Source organism: Solea solea, chromosome 9 (genome assembly GCF_958295425.1).
Source record: "Solea solea chromosome 9, fSolSol10.1, whole genome shotgun sequence".
NCBI classification, from domain to species: Eukaryota; Metazoa; Chordata; class Actinopteri; order Pleuronectiformes; family Soleidae; genus Solea; species Solea solea.
Window position 1 is genome coordinate 17,023,519 of NC_081142.1, and position 27,297 is coordinate 17,050,815.

The 27,297-nt window shown below is 41.6% G+C and overlaps 1 protein-coding gene across 1 annotated transcript in view; it reads right to left on the minus strand.

Annotated features, from left to right (window-relative positions):
- cachd1 (cache domain containing 1) overlaps positions 1 to 27,297 on the minus strand; it is a 72,881-nt gene that overhangs the window by 9,411 nt on the left and 36,173 nt on the right. The window contains exons 4-22 of the mRNA XM_058638296.1: positions 23,316 to 23,422; positions 18,220 to 18,346; positions 16,389 to 16,533; positions 16,085 to 16,301; positions 15,841 to 15,990; positions 12,928 to 13,209; positions 11,665 to 11,814; positions 8,282 to 8,405; positions 8,052 to 8,169; positions 6,434 to 6,602; positions 6,171 to 6,313; positions 5,433 to 5,614; positions 4,976 to 5,086; positions 3,847 to 3,969; positions 2,982 to 3,081; positions 2,749 to 2,865; positions 2,264 to 2,424; positions 2,045 to 2,131; positions 304 to 420 (exon numbers count right to left, since the gene is read on the minus strand). Of these exons, the coding sequence (XP_058494279.1) occupies positions 304 to 420; positions 2,045 to 2,131; positions 2,264 to 2,424; positions 2,749 to 2,865; positions 2,982 to 3,081; positions 3,847 to 3,969; positions 4,976 to 5,086; positions 5,433 to 5,614; positions 6,171 to 6,313; positions 6,434 to 6,602; positions 8,052 to 8,169; positions 8,282 to 8,405; positions 11,665 to 11,814; positions 12,928 to 13,209; positions 15,841 to 15,990; positions 16,085 to 16,301; positions 16,389 to 16,533; positions 18,220 to 18,346; positions 23,316 to 23,422 (2,730 nt within the window). The remainder of the gene's footprint in view (positions 1 to 303; positions 421 to 2,044; positions 2,132 to 2,263; positions 2,425 to 2,748; positions 2,866 to 2,981; positions 3,082 to 3,846; positions 3,970 to 4,975; positions 5,087 to 5,432; positions 5,615 to 6,170; positions 6,314 to 6,433; positions 6,603 to 8,051; positions 8,170 to 8,281; positions 8,406 to 11,664; positions 11,815 to 12,927; positions 13,210 to 15,840; positions 15,991 to 16,084; positions 16,302 to 16,388; positions 16,534 to 18,219; positions 18,347 to 23,315; positions 23,423 to 27,297) is intronic.

A 27,297-nucleotide genomic window follows, 5' to 3' on the forward strand; every position in this document is an offset into this window, starting at 1 on the left:
ATGTAACAAACATATAAAGCTGTCACACAAATGACAGAAATGTTATATTATGCACAAATCTGCTCTTGTCAGAATTTATACTATAAATTGGATTCAATGAGCAACACTGCCTGGGTTATACACCCAAAGGCAACCCATACACTTCCAATGAATTACCACTGGGTGGCACTCATCTATACCAGTAAGTCATTTTTATATACAGTCAGTGCTCATGGCAGATTTATGCACCACTGGTGTGTGTGTATACGTCTCTGTAGGCATAGACTTCATGCTGACTGTGCACATGTGTAGTATAGTGTGTACCTGCTGGTGTATCTCTGGCTACAGCGCGTGTTGATGCACTGAGGCAGGGTATCATGCAGACTGGGATCAATCACATTCAGACTGACCGGCTCCTGATGCACTTCACAACTGGGATTCCTTTACAACACACACACACAGACAATCGTAAAACAAACAAGAAGCTACTGACTGGCAGAGAGGCAGTGCATATTGATCAAAAATCCTTATATGAAACATGATTAGGTTCAAGAACAAAATAAAAAAATAAATAAAAAGTAAAGGCAATCTTAAAAAAACATCCACTACAGCCTTTGACAGCTCGTCAGCGTATGCAAATCAGCTCGGAGAAAAGGACAAACCTCGGCACTGCCTGACACAAAACATAGAAAAACCTGACAGCCAAACATGATAATTGCACGTTTCCCCTGAAATAAAAACAGGAATTGGCATTTTAAACATTGACATGCTGTCAAAGAAGCTGCTGATGAAGTGGTGAGTGATGGGCAGAACGGCAGGAACAAGCAAACGAGAGAAAACAGCGAATGGAGACGGAAAATGCGAAGAAAATCCCACAAACACTTACAAAGCACTCCCATTCTCGCATTGTTTGACCCCAATTACATGTGACAAGGACACAGACTTACTGTACATTTAAAACATAAAGCTAAATACTGCTTCTAGTAACTTACATAATTCTATATGAGGGTTTATTACACACGGGAAAACAGTTTGTTGATATTTAATGAGACATAACTAAAACGAGCATATTATCCAATAACTACAAATAATCTATCAACATTACTGGTGATATTAAATGAAGCATTCAATTAAAACAGAATGAATATAAGACACTGTAATGTAAAATAGGGCCGAACGATTTTGAAATATTATGTAATTGTGATTATTTTGACATTTTGAAATTGTGATTTCGGTAGGATTCGTAATATTAGAGGTAATAACTCATTTTTATTGTGTAAATGACATCTAAAATGACTCTGTGTGTAACTCTGTGTGAAATACAGCCGCAAACTATCGATTATTTTTGTAATCGGTTCATCTGTCGATCATTTTCTTGATTAATTGAGTGATCGTTTGGCCCATAAAATGTCAGAAACTTGGAAATGATGATGTTCTCGAATGTCTTGTTTTGTCCACAAACCAAAATTATTCAGTTTTAATGATTTCTTTGTTATATGAAGCAAAGTAATAAAGAAAATATTCACATTTTAGAAGCTAAAACAATCAGAAATCTTTTGTTAATAATGACAAAAAACTTCAAACCGATTAATCGATTATCAAAATAGTTGACGATTCATTTAGCAATCGAGTAATAAACGGTTCATCAAGTAATATTATTTCAACACGCATTTTGGTGCAAAAAATTGGATTGACAGATTGGAAAATTGCAGTAGTCTGTGATGTGATTTTATCTAAATAGAATGAATAATCTTTATCTTCCGTTATTATGTAAACTGCTTTTAAATTTTTTTTTTTTTAAAAACAACCACTGAATATTTCCGAACACTTAAGAGACAATGAATAAATAAACTACACCTCACGCAGCCAGTTATGTTACTGCTACGTGATACATTTCCTACTAAAAGGATCAAAATCATCTAAAAACTAAGAGCTCTCTGTATCGACTTGTATGAAATTAGTTTTCCCTTTTGTCTCTATACTGTGTCATCAAATAGAATTAGAATGTGTGGACATAAATGTAGCAGCGTGTGTTCGTGAGGCTCAGACAAAAATGTCCACTGACCTGTTTTCAGCGTTGGTGAGGTTGCCTGTGCACTCGTTGACCTCTAGAGGGCACTCACAGGGACACTCGCACTCATTCTGCTCCATTCTGAAAACCCCCCACAAACAATGACATGTTCAGGGAGAAACACTCATGCGATGGGCTTCATTAAATATGTCCCTGGTTTTATTTTTACTAAACCCTCTAAGTTTTGAAGAGTTGCACGGGTGAAGCATTTACCTGTGGCAGTTGAGGCAGAGTCGGTCCACAGTGCTGCAGGCGCAGAACGCCAGAGAGTCACATGTCTCGTTGACGATGCCAGCGAAAGCGTTGGTGCCGGGGATTCGGATCAGGCGATACTTGGAACAATGGCTACCATGGACCAGGTTAGTGAGATCGCCCTGAAAATAAAACCGTGAGATTTCAGCCCAGTGGGAATCTGGGAGTTTTTAAAATATATTTATATATTCATTAAGGCAAAAACAACCAGTGACACCTTTGAAGCTACAGACTTTAAATAGGAGACACTGAATTCTCAGGGTAAGTAAATATTGTATATACAGAACGGCAACACCAATGATTACCACTAGATGGCAGCTTTGTACTGACAAATATGAATTAGGTGCAGTCTTCAGTAGCAGTGCCTTGTCAGAGAGAAACTTGTTTTCCTGTGCTGCCACTCAAACATCCAGACGGCCTCAGCTCTGTCTCTGAGGTATGCTTACCATGATGCTGGTGTTGAACTTGTAGAAGCGCTGCACAGTGCGGTCACTGAAGCTGTTGCACAGGTTTTTCTTGACAAAATTAGGATGATTCAGGATGTCGTTGGCCACCAGCGGCTCCTGTTGGAAAAAAACAATTATGGAATGAAACACAAAAAGATCAGTTCATGGATGAAAATTAGTGCATTTTGAGTGTTTTCTCTCTGTTGAACACAACAACGAAACACTGTTTGTACCTTGTGTGTGATGTGCTGTTGCTCAGCAGGGGCATGACCCTTTGGGTCAATGAGAGTGGGATGTGCTACCAAGTATCCTCTGTCCTCCATAATGAAACACCTGGAATGTGCAGACACAAATGAAAAGAGGGTTAATAACAAAACGGTTAATAACAGCGAGCTCAATAACATGATTAAACGTCTATTAAAGGAAATTTCAATGTCAGAAGGAGGGTTGATCACAGCCGCTGTGACTGAGCGCGCAGCAAACCGGAGAGCCCGGGGAAAACCCACGCAGACATGGGGAGAACACAGAAAGTGTGGAGTTTGCATGTTCTCCGTCCCAGAACAGGAATCGAACACAGCAACAGCTATTGCTTGATTATGTCCCTCTTTTCACCCCCAGCGCTATGTTCGGCTTCATTCATGTGCATAATAGTGTTCCATTCTGCTTCCCTTAGTTCCTCCACCATTCCTCTGCACCCCACGTCCCCCCCTTTGAGCTAATCCTATATGACCTCCAAAACACCAACAGAGAGATCACGAAGGAAGTGGAGTGATAGAGGACTGGTAGTGGAGCGAGGTGGAAAAGAAAGGGGGTGAAATAAAAGCCGAAGGAAGTACGTAGGACTGAGGCAGCAGCAACGCTACATCTCTAACAGGAATGCTGTGATAATCAGCTTATCTCTTTTCCCTCATTTTTTTCCCCTTCTTGATCTATCTGCATGTTTAATTCCCGCTCAGTACAACAGATAATTAGCTGCAGCAAGGGAAATTCAGGGGAAGAGGGAACAGAATGAAAAAGAGGAAGAAAAAGCAAAAGTGATTTGCATAACGGAAACGGGAAACAAATCACTCTTCACGTCTACTGTTGTCCTGCACTTACCTGAGCTTGTTGCCTTTGTCCTGGTTGCAGACGGGCAACAGGTCGAGCAGGACTTTGTAGAAGTAGCGGAGGGTGAAGTCGATGCCCATCACTGCTACGGCGTAACCAGGCGCCGACAGTGAGCTGCAGAACAGCGAGGACACAGCAGAAGATTAAGAGAGAAAAAAACAAAACAAACCTTCCTGTTTAACAGTTGTTTTTGTGAGTGTGTGTGGTGAGCTTCACGTGTGCACCTACACACACACACACACACACAAATACATCTGTTTACACAACACAGACTGTCTGATGATATGCTCACTGAGCCAGTGTAACACAGCTCACAGGCTCACAGTGAATGTTTGTGTGTACACTGAACGTTTGCATGGACCAAAGTAAACACTTCTTATCACGCTGATTAAACACCGATGCTGTCCCTGTTGCAGTGAGACTCGCATTTGCAGCTCGTTCAACTACATGTCAATCTCACTAACAGTACCAGGCCTTTACTGTTCTCCAACTCTCGCAGGCTGTGACAAAAACATTATGTAATTAAGTGCTATAACAGACCGAGGGCTTTTTATTCCACTCCACTCAGACCATGTGGATTATTATGTCACTCACTACACAGCCCACAACACAGAGCCAAAGCAAAACTGGTCAACGGGTTTTCTTTAGTTTCCCTCAAACTATTTCCTGAAGTGACTCCCAGGCTGAACAGACCACAGTAACGTCTGGGCTTGTAACATAAAGTGAGATTCTTGATGAACGATGGCGGCTAAATGTGAATGATCTGCACGTAATTGACAATCCTGACTCGTCTACTTCTATGGGGCAGAAACTGTACATCTGGAACTTGGGACCTCTGGTAATGTAAGAGCCAGAGTTTGATTATTCAATTTAAATTCAGGCGCTGCAGCCTTGTAGTGTGGTGGACCTTGTTTCTTAATAAACACACATATTTTTATTACGGAAGAGTGTCCACGCATTCTTTTCTTTTTTTTAAGCAAACATGAGCGTCTTTTTTTTTTTTTATCTCAGTCATCCCAAGAGTGACTCACACGACTGGACTAAAACTACACTACACGTGGATTCCAAAAGGTGACTGCAGAGGCTTTACCGAGGTAGAAATATGCATTCTTGTTCTCACCTAGACGCATGGATGGTGTGACTAATTGTGACGACATATCCTGCCCCGCCCACATCCAGGTATGGCCCCGTGAAGGTGATGAGGCCAGGGTTAGCCACGGCGTGCTGGTACCTGCACATCACAACACCGGAAGAGGGTTTTTCTCACAGTTAGGGTCATTTTGAAACAGCAGGACGTGATCTATGTTGAATGAAGGTTAGGGTCACTCACACACACACACACACAGAACTTTCTCTGATGATCAAACCCCAACCTACAGTTTACTGTACTTTGAATAAAGTAATGCACTGTTGGCCAAACTTTTAGTGCACACAATGATGGATCACTTCACAGGGAAACCACGAAGCACATACTCCTTCCCTTTAACAACTACTTCCACTACTGCTGCTGCACACACACACACACACACACACACACACACCTTCCCCTCCCCTCCCCCCCTTTCACTAAGCCTCACCATTGTCTGCGGGTCGGGTCGAAGGCTTTGTCCATCAGTGATCCTGGGTAAATCCTGAGCACCCCACTGGGGGTTGCTATGTAACGGCGCACAATGTAGCAGTTGAGGCTACTCATTTCCATTAGTGTCATCCACTCATCCGTGACATGACTGGTCGCCATAACCTCGTTCCTGACAGAGGACTGCAGAGGAGAGATGGAGGAGAACAGAAGAGACATGTATGATGATGATGAGGTAAAGATGGAGGAAGGAATTGAGAGAATGTTTGGCAAATTTGGCTGAAGGCAAATTTAGAAAAAAAAAACATATCCCTGTGTTCAAGCAGACGGAACCTCAGTACAACTTAATCTGAACCAACTCTGATTGGACTCGATGAGTCCTAAAACCCTGAGAAACATCCTGACAAGCTTCTAAGTTTGAAAGAGGTGATGAAGTGACTAGAGAGGGGGGGCCTTTAAGACGAGCCTGGGAATCAGAGCTGGGACTGAGGCTTAGAGTTCAAATTCTAACCCCATACTCCCCCTAGGACAGTCATGTGCACACAGGCTGCCAACACCATGTGAGGGTTTCTTAAAGATGCAGAACTTGTTTTTTCTTTTTATGTTAGACATGCTTATCAGACCTTGTAAGAAACTGATTTTTTAGGATACCAGATAATTGGACACACTTATTTACTCAGGTAAACAACATTAACAAGTTTTTTTTTCCATAAGTTGCAGGGTTTGTGTGCTTGTGTACCTTGAGGCCTGGGTTGGCTATGAGCCTGGTGTTGTCACTCAGGTAGGCGGTGTAGTGCTCCACCATACGCTTTGTTTCAGGCTGACTGAGGTGCTCATACGGAGAGGAGAAACTACCAGCTGCCAACATCACAGTGGGGGACTCTGGGAAAGACAGAGACGGAGAGAGAAAGAGAGATGGAGACATCAAATATGCTCAGTTGTCAACAAATTAATTCATGTCATTTATTGTACATTAGTGTGCGGATTTGTTGCTTTTCTTACCGACGGTGGCGAGCTGCTTGAAGTGCAGGCAGTTACTGGGCTGACCCAGCAGGTCCAGGCGGTGGTAGAGCAGCTTGGAGCTGGGAGCCGTGTTCAGGTTCTTCAGCTGCTTCACTGGGATCTCAGGCTGCACGTACACGATGCACAGGATGAACGATGTGTCCTGAACCTACATGATGAAACAGGAGCAGAAGAGGAGGCTTCTTTTATATATATATATATATTTATATATATATATATATATAAAAGAATATATATATATACATACATATGTATATGTAGCAGGCAGTGTTGCAATAAATGTGTGGAGTGAAAAGATAAAGGAGAGAAGGAAACTGATGTGTAAATGTTTAAATATATACATTTACATCCCGCTCATAATTACTTATTGAACTTTAAAGACCAGCGTGAGCTCGCAAACACAAACTACAGGGCGTTAATATAATTTACAGACTCCACTCCAAAGTAGACGCCAGGGAGGCATTACGCTCACTCGCTATCCTCATCTGTCTTTTTTTTTTTTTTCTTCACCGTTTAGCGTCAGACATCTCAGTCAGTGTTTTACAAGCTGCGGGCGTCTTCCAGAGAAGATAAATGTCTGGTCCTACATTGGGAGACTCTGTGATTAAATCACAGAAACTGTCTAACAGTAAATGTCTTTAGAGAGCCAGGTGCGTTTGATAAATGAATAGGAAACAGGAGACCTTTATTGCATCGCATGTTTTGTATACAGCCGAAAAACTAAATCAGAAAAGTTAAAGTAAAAGTAAAGCCGCCTGCAGAGCCACGCTTTCACTATTCACCATTCACCAATAAGAAAGCAGTAAACATTATGCATTTAATTATGGTCAAAAATGCACAAATGGGAACAATGTGAAACACTCAGAACAGAATACCGTGATGTAAGTGGCCGATAAAATGACACAACTCTTTTGAATGAATGCTTTTAAGGTCACTCTGCCACTTATTTGGCTTTGGAAAATTCATTTAACAAGAAAAAAACCCAGAATGCTGCAAAACTCATGGCAGAAGTAATGTGTTTTGGTTTGTGTGAAATAAAAGCAACAAAAAACCCAAAAATGTCAAAATCTTAAATGCCCAAAGTGTTATATTTATTTCTCCTGCCAAAGGTTTAATGGTCAGAAATGAAAAAGACTCCATATGGCACGATGTTATTGCTGTTCTAATGCCATCTTTTCTTCCTAAACACATGACACTAGAGGAGGGCCTGTGAGGAAAAGTAGATTGGTGGGATAGACAGACAGAGTTTCTGGGTGTGGGATCACTTGGTTTTTTATTACACTAACTAATGTAAGGTGGGGCAGCCTTGGTGGAGACACAAAGGCAGGGAACATAAATCTCAATATTGCTTTTTGAAAGTAGGTACTGCAATGTTTAAGAGCAATAAGGCAGAAATGAAAGAGTAGGGAGATAGAGTTGTATCGTCATCACTTCTTAATATTGTCATTCAGCCCTCGAGCCAAAAATGTGGTTCTGCAATATGTGTGTGCAAATGTTTGTTCTGCTTAGAGGCTGCATTAACGCTCTGCTCAAATTGACTTAGAAACTACAAATATACTGACTATATCGTTCTTGTTTGTTTTCGTTCGTCACCTACCAGTTTCCAGGCGTAGCTGACATTATACGCGTCTTTGCTGTTGTCTCTGAGTCGGTTGGTGTGCCAGGACAGAGACGAGTTCACTGGAACAGCAATGACCTGACTGCCCAGAGGGAGGCTGCGAGAAACACACACACACAGATTTATAAATCATTACATTATGCACAAGATGCATGCAGCTGCATGTCATTCTGCTGTAGAGGTTTTTAATTTCCCCCTTTCATTCGCACCTGAGGATGTTCTGTCGGACAACAGGGAATCTTGGGATATTCTCGTAGTGGATGATGTCTGTGTGAAGGGGAGGTTCTGTCATCAGGTAGGGTCGAGTCAGCGACGGGTGCATCAGGGTGTAACCTGGGAATCAAAAAAGTGATTCTATGATCACTGGTGCTTATACAGTACATGTTGAGACAGAAACATCAACAACACCAAACCATTTCAAAGACAAACTGGATCTGCAACAACAAATTATTGGGAACCTGCATGAAAATTACAGATGACTGGCTATCAAAAATACAAATCATAGTCTTTTACATAAACCGTCTGTGGAGGAACAGAACTTAAGCCTCTTTTATACTATACATGTCTGAAGCTGAAGGTAAAACTGGTAAAAATTCATGGAAAATGTGTGAATATTCTCACACGAAAGGGAAATGGAGGAAAAAACCCATTACAACTTCCGTATCTTATTTAACTGCCTTACAGATAAGGAACCACACCTAAACTTAACCCCTGATAACCATACTTGCTGTAGTCAAAAAAAAATATATGCATGACAGAATATAGGATCTCTATTTAACTTTTATTGCTCCAGAGGTTTCTTTCTTTCACCGTCGTGCCTTCATTTCCTCTAAGCTAATTCTGTGTTTGTGTAAATAAATGCACATACACAGAATTCTTACGGTTCACATCTTCTCTGTCAATAAAACACTTAATTGGGTCTACTTTTTAATATAAAGCTATTGATGCTACAAGACCACGGCACCACTACTGCTCATTATTTAATGTTGCTCTACTCTTAAAATCTAAAAATCCCCCCAAACTAAACAGCAATATTTGAGGTTCTGCTCGAGAGCGTGTCGTTTTGTGACACAGCAGCGGCAGTAATCGTTTTTGGGAGCCTACAAGAAACTCAAGAAAGAGCCCATCTGTACTGAACGGGGTAAACAAGCAAAGAATTTACACAGTTCTAATACAGAGCATAATATTTAGTTGGGGGGGAGAAAAGGTGCGACTCCCAGCAGGTGTGGTGTGTCACATTCTTTAAGGGAAAGTCTCTCTGTTCCTTTTAAATATACCAAACTACAGCACACACCATACACATACCTTAGTGTGGTTCAGATGCAGATAATGAAATTAAAGTGAAAATACAAATAATAAAACGCCTTGATACTATTTTTATCTTCAGGTCAGCGGCTTATTTACCTAAATATATTTAGCTAAACTCTCATTGGACAATTTAAATACCAGCTAATAACTGCAATGAGTCATTTGTCAATGTTTACCAAGTTGCTGTGCTAATAAGTATGGCGCAGTAATAAGCTATAATTTGATGGCATAATGATTCTAATAACAAACATTTGAGAGGGAGAGAGAGAGAGAGAGGGGGGGGAGGAAAAAAGAGACTCATTGAGCAGAGCAGCAGCCAAACTCACACAGCTGCAAAAATTCACTCGCAATCATAACAAATAATAATTGTGAACAATTCCATTGCTGAACACTTGTTCCCACAATCGGGTGAAGTACGTCACTTATTCTGCTTGTTTTATGACTTTCCTGCACCATACTTTCACCACCATTCCACTCAAATCCTTCCCCTCCAACTTTAAATGTTTCCCACCTGCTCTCCACTCTCCTCTCCTTAAGCTACTTAAAAGTAAGCTTTCATTTAGCCTTCTTCCTACCTTCCTTAGCCTTCCTTTATCCTATTTAATTAGCATATCGCAGACTTTAAACCATATACAAGTGAACCTATAAGGCATGATATCTCACCCTAATTCCCTAGGGTGAGAAAATAAAAGACAACAACAAAGATAAGCGACAGCTAACGCAAGCGCAAGAGAGGGGTGGGCATTATGACATCATTGTTTTCCCAAAGTGGCGTATTAGTTAATTATTCTACATGTTTTTACACTTGTATTTTAGTTGGGAAAAGTGGGAAAGTCAACTTTCATGGTTGACACAAGTGTTCCTCCTCCTCAACCGTTAGCTGTAGGCTACCTGTGTACGATTTAATACTTAATTATGTAAAGATGCTGTTTTTTTTAAATATAGTAACAGTGTGTGATAAACATTTGACTGGGGTACGTACTGTGTGTAATAACGCTAGGTTAGTAAGTGTAGTGGTCGATGCTAGCAACATGACAAGACGTTAGCATTATTAGTCATGACTTGCTAACACTAGCTAAAGGGCTTGAGAACTGCATTTTATTGTGTGACACACGTCCATGTTAAGGGCGCCGAACACATGGGTGCTGTTTTTCTAGATTTTCTCTTTACACATCTGAACACATTACAGTTTTCGAAACCATTTTATTTTAAGGGGCTTCACCTACACTCATTTTGGTTTCCTAAGTTATTTCCACTTTTGTGAAAACAGGCATCAAATAAAAGCTAATTTGAAGAAATTAGTTATGCAGCAACGGTGTGAAAATGAGAAAATATGTCTCTCTACAACATTTATCCTCATATTCCTGACATTCCAACACTGTCCACTTCCTTCTATGTGTTGGCAGCATGAGAGAAAAACACTGCAGCTGAAATATGGGTTACGTTCTGAGAAAATCACAAATTAGCTTGAGGATGCTGTGGTTCTGCTTCTGGCTATTCATCTGTTTATGTTTTAATTAAAAAAAGGTGACATTTGTGTTGCCAGTAAATGCATTAAAACAAGTTTTTCAAGGTTCAAAGTTTATTTCCTCCACTTTTCATCCCTCCTGTCCACCTAACTGGAAGACAGTGGCACCAAAGCGGTGTCATTTTCTTTGCTTTTTTTCATTTTGCAGCTAATGTAACTATCTGTCCATTAATAACACGTGTCCACAGGCCTACAGAGCACACAACTTGATTGTTGTTTGGCACCAGTAGTTTGGTCAAGCCCCCTCTGCTGGAGCCAAGACAAACCAAGCCCGGACATGAGCTCTACCGCCCTGCGCTGGAGCAACGCGCTCACACACAGCCATGGCTCAGCCGAGAATGAAATGCCAAAGAAGTGCCAGCACTACGGAGAAGACATCAATTAAGTCTAATTTGAGATTAATGGCTGTGGAGGAAGACAAAATAAAGAGTAATTCCACTAATTCCAAACAAGAACACGAAAATACACTCTCTTCAAAACATTGAGCGTGTTTCTCTTAGACTTTGACGTATAAAGATTGATGATACTGGAGTAGCACCAGTAGCCTGGAGGAGTTTACTTTAAATTGTTTTGTCGCTGGATTAGCAATCTGTGCTGTAAGGCTGTAGGAATTTATTTCATAATACGCCAAAAAAACATTTGATGCTGCTGAAAACACATTGGTGAAAGGGCACCAGCAGATGGACCAGCTAGTTCTTCTGTGGGAGAACAAGGTACCCAACAAAATCTGTTCTTTCCAGTACTCATGAGACTGACCTTTGTTGTCAATGAGGAAGGTGTATGAAGCCAACGAGTCCTGGTAGTAAGTGACATCCTCTAAGATGTAGGCCAGGTTCACATCCACCCCGACGACGCCCAGCAGCATGTTACCGAAGTAGCACGGCCGACTTACAGTCATAATAAACCCTGAAAAAAAGAAGAGTGGAGAGTTGATACAACAGTATAACAAAAACCAAAACTTTGGTGAGTTTGGTGAGTGAGTAAAAACCCTGCAAAAAGTGCGGAATTCAATCACAGTCAGCTTCTCAAATTGCCTGAATTAGGCCCTGAATAGTCACAAATATTGACTTAGGAGTTGTTCACATGCAAATACTTGAAAAACGTGTGGAAGCCAAAAGCCAGAGCCGTTTCTAACCGAAGCAGTAATGGGAGTGCACTTCTGTTGTAATAATAAAAGACAGCAGATATAACAGAAGCTGCAGCAGCTTCACTCAGCACGTTTACATGCACAGTTAAATCGCACTAAGGCTGTAGTCTGACTAAGAAGTGTCCGGGTTTACATGTGGAGGAGTGAATCGATTTATCGGCCGCCTATGTCTGACTCCGCCTCTGTAGGTGACACTGTATCTCTCCATAAGCTAGTGTGTCACAGAAAAACAAACCACAAGTAGTAATCGAACCATGAATCACATTATCCAGGTCTGTTAGTACGATTCAGACTAGCTCGATTTTAGTCTGACTAACATGTTTACATGACATTTAGGAAACCAAATTATTGTCTTAGCACAACTTAAATTGGACTTTTAACATGCATGCAAACACAATGAATGAATTAGTATCAATAGTGTGTAAAACCTCTGCTTCAACAGCTGATTCAAGAGCTTCATCTGGACGACAGAGGTTAAAAACTTCAGATTCAGATTCAACAAAGACCAGTTTGACTTTGACTTTGCCCCAAGCATCAAAAGACAAGCTGAAAACACTCCCTGCATTCGCAAAATGTCGAGATGCTTTCATGTCGGTGCGTTACGGATATGCTCAGAAAAACAGGCGTCATAGCAGATGCACGTCACAACCATGTTGCTCTCATTTGTGTTTGTTTGTGCCCGCAAAATACAGTCCATGTGATCGGCCCGTTAGAAGTCAAACATCTGCTCTGATTTCGGCATGTTCGGTACAGCCACTGCATGTTCACCACAAGTTATATTGTGTTGCCAACTTCAAAATTAAAACAACTGAGCTGACCTCAATTCTGAACATACACACAGAGTCATGGAGAAGTGGGTCCAGACTACTCACCGTCTCCCATCGGATCAGAGTAGGGCAGACTGAAGCGGGCCAGGTCGATCATGCGGTTGGGAAGGTTGATATAGAAGCGACCAACTGTCGTCTCCAAGTTGCTCAGTTGGTTCAGAACCATCATGCTTCCCTTCACCACGGGAATCGCTGAAGCTCCTGAACCGGACGATGAAGTCATAGAGGAGCGGTCGCGATCTGCTGCTCTGTCGACGCCATACTTGACAGAATTCTGCTCGGCCAGGTCCCTGAGGAACGCCAACTCCTTCAGGCCAGTTACTCCCTCTGAGGTAGGCGAGAAGGAGAGTAGAGAATGAGATTATAACAAAAAGGGGAGAGTTGATAGCAAATGTGTGTAAAAACGAGTAAAAGGCTATTCAGTAGAGAGAACATTACTCAAATTCCTTGTATAGAAGGCAACCAATAGTTTTCTTTCCTCTAAAGGTGTAAAAAAAAAAAAAAAAAACTCTTTAAAGGAGCTGGCGAAGAACAAATCACATTCCTGCTGCCGAATGGGATGAATTCATCGGCGTTGTATTTCAAGGAACAATTGACCTCATACAGTTCACATGCTCAAGCAGCCAGAGGCCTGTAACAACGCACATGGTCACATGTCGCTATGTGGATTCCTCACGTTGATTTGGCATCGGCGGCAGAGATATTTCTTATGAGCAGGCCGTAACCTGTGAGCCTGTGTCATTATTTGTACAATCTCCCTGCATCTGTGGCTCAGAAATCACAACTTAATCCTCCGTGTAGTTGAGGAGTTAATGCACACACCTCAGACTCTATCTTTTCCGAGCCCCATAAGGTCATTTGAGGGAGAGCGGATGGCTATGGTTGGACCTTGCAGCTGTCACCTGGAACATTTGGCATCGTACAACCTATTAGGAAGGATAGGGACACAGAATGTCTGCCAGTATCCAATCATTCACTGGATTAAAGCAGAATCCCCTTTTAATGCCAAGGCTCTTCTTTGCTGATCATCACGCTGGGCGGGTGACGGCCCGTGTCGTCTTGGGTGGCAATGTCAAACAAACACAGAGGAGTGATTCGCTGACAGCACAAGGTTTGGTTCACTATTGATTGCCTAGCAAGTGGCCTTTCCCACTTTCTTTCAATGTGATGGTCCTGACATTCTGAATGTTGAGTCAGTGTAAAGTTATGTGGGCGTCATTGAGCATCATGTGTCATTATCCATCCATCTTCTACCGCTTTATCATCCATAGGATGGTCACGGGGGGTGCCAACCTCAGCTGACATAGGGGGCGATAGACGGTGTACACCCTGGACAGTTCGCCAGTCCATTGCAGGGCCACATATAGAGACCTACGGTCAATTTAGAGTGTCCAATTTGACCTAATCCCCATATTGCATGTGTGTGGACTGTGGGAGGAAGCCGGAGAGACCCGGAGAAAGCCCACACACACACACACACACACACACACACACACAAGGAAAGAACATGCAAACCCCATGCAGAAAGGCCCTTGCTCCAACTGGGGCTCGAAACCAGGTCTTCTTGCTGCAAAAGCAAAGGAGAGCAACCGTGTGGCCCTCATGTGTCATTAAAATATTCATAATATATGAAATATGTGCTGAGAAATTTCTGGAGAGAAATTAATTCCACTGAAACTCACCTCTTTTGAATATTCAAGACAAGTTCTTTAGTTAATCCCAAATCGTGGTGAAACATTTTGATGTGGAGTTATTTAATCCAGATAAATATGTCAAGAGATCATTGCAGTTTTTAATCATAAGCCTTTGATGCTGTTTGAAATTTAGTGACCATATTACATGAACAGAATCTAGTGGAAAACTCACTACAGGTGACAGGGCAGAATTGTAGTTTTTTGGAGAATAAGCGAGTATTTTATTAATATACACAAACATACTCGTGTGCATAAACACATGCACTTCACATTTGGCAGGGGATGCAGGGAATAAGACACACAGTGTGGGCCTTTCAGCTGTGTGAGCAGCATCAGCAGCGACCAAACAAATGTTTTTTTGGATATGCAATTCTAATAAACTCAGAGGATGAGAGATTTCAGCAGCCTTTTCATCACAGAGCTCTTTAAACAGCCACGGCCTCTGTCAGTCGCACACAGTGAGAGGTATGCCCTTTGAAGTCTCACTCTCTCCTCTCTTAGATGTCCCTCATTTCCATTCTCCCATGCAAAAATTATTTGTATTGATGGTGGACTAATGCATGCACAGCAGAGGTGTGTGTGTGTGCGTGTGTTGCAAGGTGGGGAATCAGAGAAAGCAGATGCACGGACAAGGACACAATAAAAAGGAGGGAGAGGAAGCATGTGCACCACACACCGAACGAACAAACACACACACAGATGATGACAACAAAAAGCCTTTGAGGTTTCTGAGCACCTCTCTAAGCTTCAGTTTTCTCTTAAGCAGATTGTACACAAGAGAAAGGATGTCGAGTAAATAGAAGCAGCTCCCAGGAGAACCAGAAAGGAGACATTTGCAGAGCAAGAAATGAATTTGGCAATAACTGTTCAGTATGGGTGAGAGATATGAGCTTTAAATGATAGAACAATAATGTGCCATCATGAAATTGCAATAACATCATTTATTTTATTCTTTTTTATATGTATTTTCTTTTCCACGTGTGAGCTTTTATTTATTATGTGTTTTATTTATGACTCTGTACAGCACTTTGGTTTACTGTGGTTGTTTTGAAATTGCTCTTAAATAGTCTATTAATTAAAGAAAAACACAGGAATGACTCATAATTTTATCTTGGCTGCATGAAATCGAAGGCTGCAAGTTTGAGACCGCTGCATTAAACATTATTTAATGTCGTGCATTTCACTGTGTAAAATCACCCTGATTGTGATGGCAAATGTGAACCGTTTTGTATAAAGTAATGTGATTTGAACAGGAAGCACGCACCGTTCATGAGAGCGTAGGTGAGGATCATGACGGAGTTGTTAAGGTGTCGGTTCTCCTCTCTGACCACGCTGAGCGTCGCCCTCTTCTCCTGCTCCGATGAATCTCGGGACGTGATGCCAGATGACAGGTAGACGATCACCATGTCTGTTGCTGATAAAGAAACAGGAAGCACATATACATATTAGTTACTGCCAGAAAATACGACGATGCCGTTCAAAGGAATGCTTTCCCCACAGGTTCTTACTGGTGCTGTGTTTGCTGAGGCTCGTGGTGTTTCGGAGCAGCTGGAAGGCCTTCTGGAAACCCGCTGCGTGGTGCGTGGCTCCATCGGAAGCCTTGATGTTGGAGACGAAGGTGCTCATCTTCCTCTTGGTCTCACTGGTGGCTGGTGACAGCAGACTCTTATAGCACTGGTCCAGGGAACAGGACCGAACCGTCTCTGCCACCGACAGGATGGAGATCTGGCGAGGAGGGATAACAGCGGTTAACAGTGACGCCAGTTAAGGTCAGTGGCAAACTACCGAGAGTTTAATCCCCCTCGCAGTTACCTTGTCGTGCTCGTCTACGGAGTTAAGGATGACAAGGGCAGAGTCCCTGGCGATCTGAAGCTGCGTGTCAGTTATGGACGCTCCATGGTCGACCATCACCACGATGTGTTTAGACTGGGGTCGCACTGCAGACACATACACGGGCCTGCAGGGAACACACGCCCACACACACACACACACGGCAGATAAATACACAGACTTTTTAAGACTTTTTAAATGTCACTCGGAGTGAAATTTAAGACCAATTTTACTGCCCAAAACACATTTAATAAATTATTTTCTTTAAATAACTGTTACCAATTATTTTGATATTTTCACTTCACAAAATCATCATAAAAGTCTACTTCCTATGTGTCAACATTTTCAAGACTTTTGAAAGAGGGATTTAAGACATTTTACTACTAATTAGGATCGTCTTGTTTTTAGATATATGAATTCAATGCCCTTTAAGACTTTTAAGGATCCGCGGGAACTCGGCAAGACATGATATAAAAACTGTAGAAGCATTGTGAGCATACAGTTGTGATTGAAAAGCTAAAAATAAGAGGTGAACCAAAGGGTTAATGCAGCCTTGAAGGTCTGCGCTCACGGCAAACAAATTAAGTTTTGCAGAATATAAAATGTCATATCTTCATAACGTCATAACTGCATGTGAGTTTTTGAGCTATGGACAAAACCATGTCCTATCAAGCAACCGTGAAGCTTTGACCATTGACCGATAAATCATTTCATCGCCGAGCCACTTTTCTAGCATTCCTCAAGTCACAGCGACTGTGAACTGTGACATCTGACCACTAAATTCTAGTCAGTTCATCTTTGAAACAAGCACCGACAAGAATGATGAACTGAAACATTGTGGCACACGATGAAAACTTGCCTGAAGTACATAGAACTTATGGGGTACAGTGTTTTTAATATGTGTGAATAAACTCTTGAAGAGTCGTCTCTCTGTGTCTGTCCTGCGCTCACCTGCAGCTTTCTCTACTCTCTGCTTTACTGTTGTTTCTGTTTGCGATTCAACAATAAAAAAAACTGACATGTTGGCCAGTTAGCGGCACAACTGAACAACTTAAAGCAGAGATAAGATATGGCAAAGATATGAATTTGGTTAAGTCAAAGTAGGAGTTAGGCATTTACTGCATGTGGTTAACTTTAGGCATAACGCTTTGGTGAGGCTGTCAGAATGAATGGAAGTGAGCCTGTGTGTGTGTGTGTGTGTGTGTGTGTGTGTGTGTGGTCTGCTGGACAAGGAGACACTAACACAGGGTGGAGTGTCTCCAAGGCCAGTGATGTACTCACAAAGCCTCATTCACACTTGACGCAAGCCAGACAGTGTAATTTCTATCATGGCCATGTGCCAGCTCACTCTCTCCAACAATGAGGGGTAAAAAAAAAAAATAATCCCAGTGGACATGATTAAAAAAAAGTAAAAAGGCGAGAGCAGCGCTAAATGCACTCGTGACCAACGGAGAGACAAAGATAGTGAAATTAAAGGCAAGAGAGAAAGAGCCATCTTTAAGCCGTTGCTGTACAAAAAAAAAAAACAAAAAAACAACAACAGTGGAAGTGTGAAATTCCAGTGGGCTTTAGTGGTACATCAGGGCCACATTCCTGCAAGGGGCAGTGTGTGTGTCAGGGTGTGCGATGGCAGCATGCCATCATCATGCCCTCTGGGCCACCCCACAGCAACTGACAGAAGAGGGGGAGGAGGAGGAGGAGGTGGGAAGACGGTGAAGACGAGGCAGGAATGAGTTGCAAGTTTAAAAAGCCTGCTTTGAGATTATTATTACCCGATCAAACAGCTGAGAACAATCAAAAATAAATAAAGGACCTGCTGCGGTGCTCGTAGCTTCCTTTGCATTGGAACTTGTGAGCAGGGAAGACGGTGAAGATGCCCTCCTCTGAGCTGAAGTACTGCCATTTAATCCCGGGGTTGGACTTCAGGTTGTCAGCCAACACTGCAGGAGGAAAACACACCAGAGAACAAGGAAAGTTAGATGACAACCATGAATGGGGAAAAGGGGGAAAAAGGCAGAAGAAGGTGAAGGAGAGAAAACAGATGAGTGAGTGAGGAGTTGTTGGAGGTTTCACTGCCACGATCTCTACCAGTCAGAGAAACCTTTCCTCTAAAGGACCTTTTCTGGTATAAACACTGACCTCATCAGGACAAGTAGTCCTCATGAAGACCAAAACCTGGTCCTAATGAAGCAGAACCTCATTTCTGGTTTTCTTCCTGTTTGACTTTTTTTTTACAAATAAACCTGATTTGTCTACTTTGGAAAACACAATATGCATTGCACTAGTTGTTTTTAAGAAAAGAAAAGTATACTTCACATTCTGAGATGACAGAAATGACTGATGTCCTTGGACATAACGTTGGGTATGTTAGGTTTAAACACCAGGAGTGTGTTGAATGCAAGTACAGACTGTAGGCGTCATTTTGTTTTTCATGCTACGCTGTGATTCCCAGGAACATGTGACTATTTAGAAAAGGGGGGAGGTTTCAAACGTGTAAGAAATCCTTCATTCACTATACTACTACTTATATAGCAGCATTTCATCACGTTTGTTTCTCTCCATTTGGCAGATAAACGTCAGTTTAATTGCAGGCACGTTGCAGAGATGAAAACCTGAATCATGTTTGTGAGCTGCTGCACTTTTCACGCCAGAGAGTGAGTACATTCCACTCTGGTTGGCTTTTTCCCAATTCACAAATAACAACTCGTGAAAAAAAAGAATTTTATAACTATTCAACAACTGGTAAGTACACAACACGTCTCTTTTGTTTGTTTACCAGGTTTGGGTGTGTGCGTCTCAGCAGTGACTGCAGGGACGGCTGAAACAACAGCCTTCTCACACCAACTCTCTGCTGCTGGGACACGGAGCTCAAGTATTTGCTCAAAACTAACAGGCAGTTGTTTTTTTTTGTTTTTTTTTAACTGGGTCACAGAGTAAACAATATCTTTGCAGAGATCTCATCACAAAGCCGGCAACTTCCTTTCCGCTCGCTGCAACACAAAACGGCCTTTGACAAAGAGATTCGGGGGGCGGCAGCGCTGGGGACACACAAATAGAAACTCTGGCTCTTCAACCGGGTTGGAGATCGAGACGTAGCCATCGCTGTAAGCTTCATTAAAACAAACAATGACGCAGCTGTTAAAATAATGTTTTTAAAACACAAGAATGCACACGGGCGATGGAAAATCCAAGTCATCACACTTATACCACTGTAAATAATTAGAACTGTAAGAATATGCCTGTAATACAAGTCTGTTTTATGTCATTAATTAAATCCTTTTAACATTCCAATTTATCCAAAATGAATCACCTCGATGTTTAGTCCAATGTGATCTTTTCTAAAAGAAGGTTCCTTTTGATTTAAGACAGTTATTTCAATGCTGCATGTTTGATAATCTGGAGTAAAAGTCAAATACAGTGTATTTTTTAATAAGGTCTCAGTCTGCATATAATCTCCACCAGAAACCATCCTGAAATGTTGTTTTTGGCTTGTGATCGCACAACATTTACGTGACTAATTATAGTGAGACATATAATCATTTTCTTAAAGTCAGACTATGCCATTGGGAGTTGTAATAATACTGCATGTGCACCTTCAGACTCGAGCTGACCACATTTGCCACTTTCTACCCGCAGCTTGCACACGGAAACAATAGCAGAAGTCGGCACAAAGAAGAATAAAAGCAACAAAAATGGAACAAAATGAACATGTACATTTTTTTGTCTGAAAAGAAGACTGATGTCAAGCTCTCTCAGCTTAAAGATTTGAATAGTTTTACGTTCATGGATGTAGGAAGACTAAGAATGTCTAAGACTTAACTGAGCACTGAAACACACTTCTTTTGACCCATTTATCTACTGTTCAAATACAATAACTTACAGAACAGCGTCCAAAAGCACCTCTACCTGCATGTATTTGGTTAAAAAGGAGAATTGAGATGGCAGGTTCTTGAATACCACACTCCCTAATTATATATTATCCCTAACCCGGTCAGTCCATCCATCTCTGAGGCCGATATAAACAGGAACCACTCAGTTGTGTTGACAATAGAAAGAGGACTCTGTAAACATCTGTCAAGCAGCGCTGCTCCACTCTGCCACCAATGTTTAGATCTTCCCAGAAACAGATGGACAAGCTCAGAAACAGGCGTCACATTTCTGAAAGGCTTTTGCTCCAATCTGTGAAATGACCGACCTGATGCATCTCCATCTACTTCCATTCATAAACATTCATAAACACACGACATGCAGCACTCTCAGTGACGCACGCTCGTACAGAGCGATAAGGATAATACGGAAACATAAGAAGACTGTAGTCAAGGAGGAGGCTACGGCTGTAGCTCAACTACGCCGTCCACTTTGAATCCTCTCCTTCTCCCAGTTTACGTTCAATGTTCTATTCTACGAGCGAGTCGTCTTTCAACTGTGATGCCTCTCGCGATCACCTCTGTTAAATAGAGATTTCTCTGGTAGTTGTTGGAGATTAACCCACATTTTTAGGATTGTTAAGTAGTTTTAAGTGATCTAAAGTTCGGCGCTGTTGGGCTTGATTTGTGTGTGGGACGTCTCTTCGTGTGACGGCAGTCTGACCAGTCAGTGGCCGGCAGTCTGACCAATCATCGCATAGTACCTACGCTTTTGAAACCTCATGTACGGGGTACCATGCTAGTGGAAACGCTACTTAAACCGTGCCGTGGCGCGGCGAGGAGAGTCAGTGGAAATACGCCATTAGTTCAGCTGCTGAAGCGACGCATCCGTCAGGAACCATTCAGGGAAATGTGATGAGTGAAATAAGATTGTACGAGGGAGACGAGACTATGGATTCAACCAGTCCTCTAATCAGGCAACACTCCATCCCAGCCATCTCTCAGTGGCCTGTCTTTCTACTCCCATCTGCTGCTATCACCTTTGATGCTCCGCCACTCTCGTCTTTCCTCTCCTTCCTCTTAGAAACAGCAACACAAATGGAAGATGAGGCGAGGAGATGGACAGAGTACAATGCGGTCTTGATACAATTACTTCAATTTAATCAGCTCTCACCCTTCCCCTTCATTCGTCCCTCTCTCCCTCTCAATTATCCCTCGCTCTTTCACCCGCTCCCTCCCTCTGTTCTGCGGCTGCATGTTTAGACTGGGCTGAGACAAATGGGCGAGAATGAATGCACCGGGAGCATGGGGGTCAAGCAGGGCTGAGTGTGAGAGGCAGGGAGAGGAGAGTGGAGACGAAAGGGGGTAACTTGAACTCACTGTGACTGGCTCGCAAGGAAAACAAGAACCCCACCGACGGTGACGTCCCATGAATGGCAGTCATTATGAATGGTTGTGCAGAGAGACGAGCCGGTCGTGACATTTGGAAAAAAGCTGGAGGTGCGCGGGGGCCGCCACGGGGATGACAGAGGAGCAACAAATTGTAGTAGTGGGGAGGTTTCCCATAAAAAAAAGAAATGGTGAGGGGGAGCGATGACAATGTTCACCATTCAAATGATGATTTAGCTGCAGTTCAGGAGTTTATACACTGTGGCAAAAAAAAGCGTAGAAAAAAGAAGAAGGCCGGTACTCTTTTGCAAAACAAATTGCTGTTTAAAGTTGGCAGAATATTGGATATCAAATAGTCAGAATAAGGTATAAGATTAGATTAAGCATAAATATAGTCTGGGGGAAGTTAGAGGGCCATTTCACCCAAAATATGTACAGTTATTCGATCCTCAGACAGTGGATCTTAGATGCATGTTTCATTCCCACCACAACAGAGGAAGTTGGGTTTGAAAAAAATAAATAAAATTGACAAAAAGTTGATGTCAAAGTCACTTCCTTCTAAGAAAATAAAAGCCCTATAATATATATATATATATATATGTATATCTACTGTGTTTCTATCAAGTTTTATGAGTAAAAGATCTGAAAAACAGGTCAAATTTAATATTCTAATATTCTTCATTTTAAGTGGGGGGGGGGGGGGGGGGGAATGGGTGAAACCGCCCTTTAAGTTGGACCTGTGTTCTCTGCTGTGTGATTAAAAGAGAACGTGATAGTGGAGTTTGGAGCTATTCCTTTATTTGACTTCATGCGGTGCTTAGTAAATTACCATTCTTCCAAACTGACCGTTTTAAATACAAATCATTCAAATATTGAATTCCTTTCACAACACAGATGAAAATTCCCGGAAACAAGTGTACTGGACTCAAACTGTTAAGTTAAGAGTCAGAGGGTTTGAATATTCCATTAAATACACGTCTGCTTATAGTATAGTTTGATGTTTCTGCTCTGCAAGTGAAACACCAGCAGGGGGAAAAGTTGGCCTTTGACTGGTTTTCACTCTTTTTGGTCAATTTTTTTCCCTCTTAATCAAATGCATACCATCATATGCAGTGCAGACACGCGGGGGTTTTACATGGGAACATGCTGGAGTGGCTAATGCAACCTGGAGCCTCAATAAATGTCTCTCCTGCTCTTCTTTTCTTACTGGAACGCTGAGGTTATCTCATGTCTGACGTGATTTTTTACTGGGAGTAAAGTGAGGAGAGAAACAAAGACGTGATGCGGGCATTTATGTCCAAGTGACAAAATAAATATAACACCTGAGCACAGCGGCAGACACGAGTTCAAAGCCGAACCATTTGAACTCGAGCTATAAAAACACTTTAAATTCAAAGGGTGAAAATACAGGAGGGAACAGAAGAGACAGTGAGAGTGACAGAGCACACGGGAGGCTAAAAAAAAAAACACACCTCTCTGAATGTGTTGCAGCTCATTATTTCAACCTTAGATCAAGGCCTTTTTTTTCCTTTTTAACATTAAAGAAGGATAGAACTGGTGGCTGGTTGTCATGGCGATGAAATGACTACCTATTTCACGCAAAAAGGTTTGTTGAATGATTCCATTTCAACGGTCGCGCGTGTGGGTCACAAACCTGAGTTGAGGTCTCGTCCGGGGTTGAAAGCTCGGCTGTTGACAGTGGGCGAAAGTCGATCGCAGCAAATGGTCTTGGAGACGTTGGTGTTGAAGTTCCCGTCAAACCTGAAAACACACACACACACACACAATAGTCAACGTTTGGCAAAGTCACACAGCGTCCAACTCATTTGCCGGTGGAGGCAGCTCTGGTTTTTCTCCACAGATTTATGGTCTCCACGTCTTTATTTCCAATAAAACCAAAGACACATGTTTGTGCATACCTCTGACCTCATGCTAATGTTCATGTTTAAAACCCCCACCAAGCTTTTGGCAGAGACCTGCGCGATTTACGCAAATGGGTGAAGAAATCAAGTTAATCCAATTAGATGAAATGTTTCCTGGGACTAATAGACCGTGCTAGTTTGGGTTGAAACACTGCATCACTGACTATATCATCTGCTGCCCAGACTCATATTAAAGTCAAACTTATGGCTGGTGAATAACATTTTCCATGGAGATTTGCCTGAATTCTGCTCCCAGTGTGATTGCAGGAAAAGCTGCCTGCGTTATTCGGTGATTAAAATCATCTGTCACTGAGCCCCAGCTTGTATTGTCAGAGTTTGTCCCCTCCCTCATTCTGCCAGTGTCATTTTACAACTAAACATTAAACCGACAACAACAGATTATTTGCAGCAGAACAACTGATTTCTGATGAGTCATTGTTTGCCTTGGGTATGGCGACTATTAGTGAAGTTGGCAATCTTGGATTTAAGATTGTTATTCTAGCTTTAGATGTTCCCTGCCGAAAGCACTCAAGAGATGGCAAAACTTCACAGACTGCGTCAAAATCTGCTCTTTTTTGAAGCACGGCTAAAAATGTGATCTTAAGTGGAATCCTTACAGGTCCAGTGTGTATAATGTTGATAAAATAATTATACTCATTGTTTTTTATTAAACCAAAATTAACCTTTGGGTCAGCGGAACTGAGGAAACCATGATTTTACAACAGCTTAGAGCTGCAACTAACGATTATTGTCACAATCGTTTGGTCCATAAAATGTCAGAAAATGTGAAAAGGTGTTTTTCAAACCTGGAAATAATGATGTTTTCAAATGTCTTGTGATTCAGTTTTAATGATTTCTTTGTTACAGGGAGCAAAGCAACCAGAAGATATTCACATTTATGAAGCTGAAACAATCAGAAATCTTGTTTTAATAATGAAAGAACCCTCAAACCGATTCATTATCAAAATAATTTAGTCATCAATTAATAATCGATTCATGGAGTAATTGTTTCAGCTCCACAACAGCTGAACAATGGACAAACTGAACACCATTTGAAATTGTGGCAACTGAAGGAAACCCGGATCTTGTAGCAGCACATCTTTGTGTAGTTATGTAGTATTTAAAAGGCATCATTTATGATATAGGAAGAAACTGTACTATATGAAAATGGAGAAACATGAACAGTTAACTCTAAAGATTAATGTTCAAACCTGACATTTTAATTCTCGACTGAAAAATCATTTCAAAAATAAATGTCTCCATATATGGTTATAGTCTAATAATATTGCAATGTTTAACAAAGGGATTTTTTTGTACTGCCTACATGGTGTAAAGCGGTCTACGGATAATCTGTCATTAATGATTTAACACTATATAGATGATTTTAAGCTAAAACTGACTCACACTGCAATCACACTGTGGTTTGGTAACATAATATCCGTGTCCTATGAAGGATTCTGGGTAATAATATATCGTTTTTGGGGCTGGTCCATGTATAAGATTATGATGAAGGGCCGTGTTATCGGTATCTCAGGCATACAATGTAGAGCACAGAGATTCTCACGTTGCACGTGATTTCCTCTCAAGTGTCAAAATATATGCAAACAGCAGTGTTATTCTAATGTGTGTCACTGCTGCTGATGGTGGAGCACATTCTCCACAGCGTTTATCTTTTTGGATTTAAGAAGAAGTATGCAGAGGACGCAGCCTGTTCGGCACTGCACCAAGTCTGGGTGCTTTGATCCTTCCATTCCTCCCAACCCCACTGCAACACTTCGCACAGACACACACACACACACACACACACACACACACACACTCTTCGGCTCTGTGCGCTTGCAGACCTTGCTCTGGCACGGTTTGATTGACAGGTGCTGTGATGTGCAGGCTGTGTTTGAACTTCACTCATTTAGAGTCCCATAAGGCCAAAGTCATTACTATTCTCCTTCAACCCACTTTGCATAGAAGGAACGGGCAGGGTGCTTGGCAAAAATGTGTGCCAGATAAAAAATACATTTGCAGGGACTTTGAATTCCACATCAAAAAAACAGGGGGGAGACACGGGGAGGGAGGAGGCCTTCTTCCAGTCTGAGCAGAAATCTTAATGAGGGTAGAAAAATCTGTTTTGCAACAAGGTTGGCCTCACTGGACAGAAGAACCGACAGGAACGCAAACAATTAAAATACATTAAGAGTTTGCATCGACCCAGTCGTACGCACTGGAATCCCTTATTCAGTGGTGTTACAAATAATAAATTAAGACACTGTGCTTTGAATAATTCTCCTGTTGAATATGCATATTAATGATGTATTGTGCGAGGGGCTTGCTTGATTATCATATTACCCAGAAGGGGAACGTGTGCAGAGCGGTAATTAGAAATGATCCTCAAATAATGTGAACAGTTAGCGCGCCAGTGACAGACTGGGGGTGTGTCTTTAAGAGATATTTCAATTTATTGATGTTTTTTAAGCTGTTACCTCTCCCAGAATTCAATAACATATGTACGGAGGGGCACGCAAAAAGGTAAAAAAAAATATATATAATTCACCTGAAGTCCTGTGTCTTGTAGCAGAGACATAGTAGACCTATACAGCTTCAGCCATGTCCGGAACTAGACAGATATTAAAGGAATACTTAACTGATTTGCATTTAGCTTTGTATTACTAGAATAGGGCTAGTATTTTTGAAAATTGTGCTTCCCAACCTCAGTTTCCCCTGAGTTGAGAAATATCTTCATTCTTTTCTTTGTTACGTGCCCACCAGTGACACTTGGTCCTGTTAGCGTAACTGTTAGCAAAGATGGCGGACACTGTTTACATCCTAGGAATGAGGTCCCGCCCCCTACGAGTGGGTCTAAAAAGTGTGGAAGTAGCGTTGCAGTTTCAAGCCTCGGACCAAGTGTCACTGGTGGACACGTAACAAAAGAAAAAAAGAATGAAGATATTTCTCGACTCACAACTTTTCAAAAATACTACCTCTATTTTAGTAATACAAAGCTAAATGCTAATCGGTGAAATATTCCTTTAAGCTGCAAACTAGGAATGCTCGATATTATTGACACACAATATACACATTATCAGATGTTGGTAAACACACCAATATCTGCTGATATGACTAATGACAACAACACAGGCTGCTGCTACAACTATTATTTTTTTCACGTTTATTTATTTTGCTCAACTGAGAAAATGTATATCTCCGTCTGCTGTGACATGAGTAGGCAAAAATATTGTGTTCATTTCACTACAGAAGACACTTAATGACCTCTGCAGTTGGGCATATCGGATATCGGCGAAAAGTCAAATATCATGCATCATGCACACTGAAAACTGCTGTGAGGGCAATCACATACAAATCTTGCTTGCTGTGGTTCAAGCTCCCCTGTTAAGAGTAGAAGCATTTCTAGTGTGTTTGTAATCCCTGGGTGAATAGCAACAGCAAGGAGGCTTGTTTATAGATCTGTCTTTGACACTAGCTCCATGAAAAAAATCTTTTTTTAATGTTAAGTCAATATGCAGAAAAGATCTCTAGAAGACTGAGGTCCAACATCCTCTTTTCGAAACGAAAACACGAAATCCTGGCCTCTACCATGTGTGTTTTGATATTTCTCTTGGCCTTTTTACCTTGTGATTCAAAAATGTTCCCGTTCATAAATAAAGTTATTTTACTGCCAAAAAAAAAACATGATGAGGGAGGAATTGTACAGGACTATGG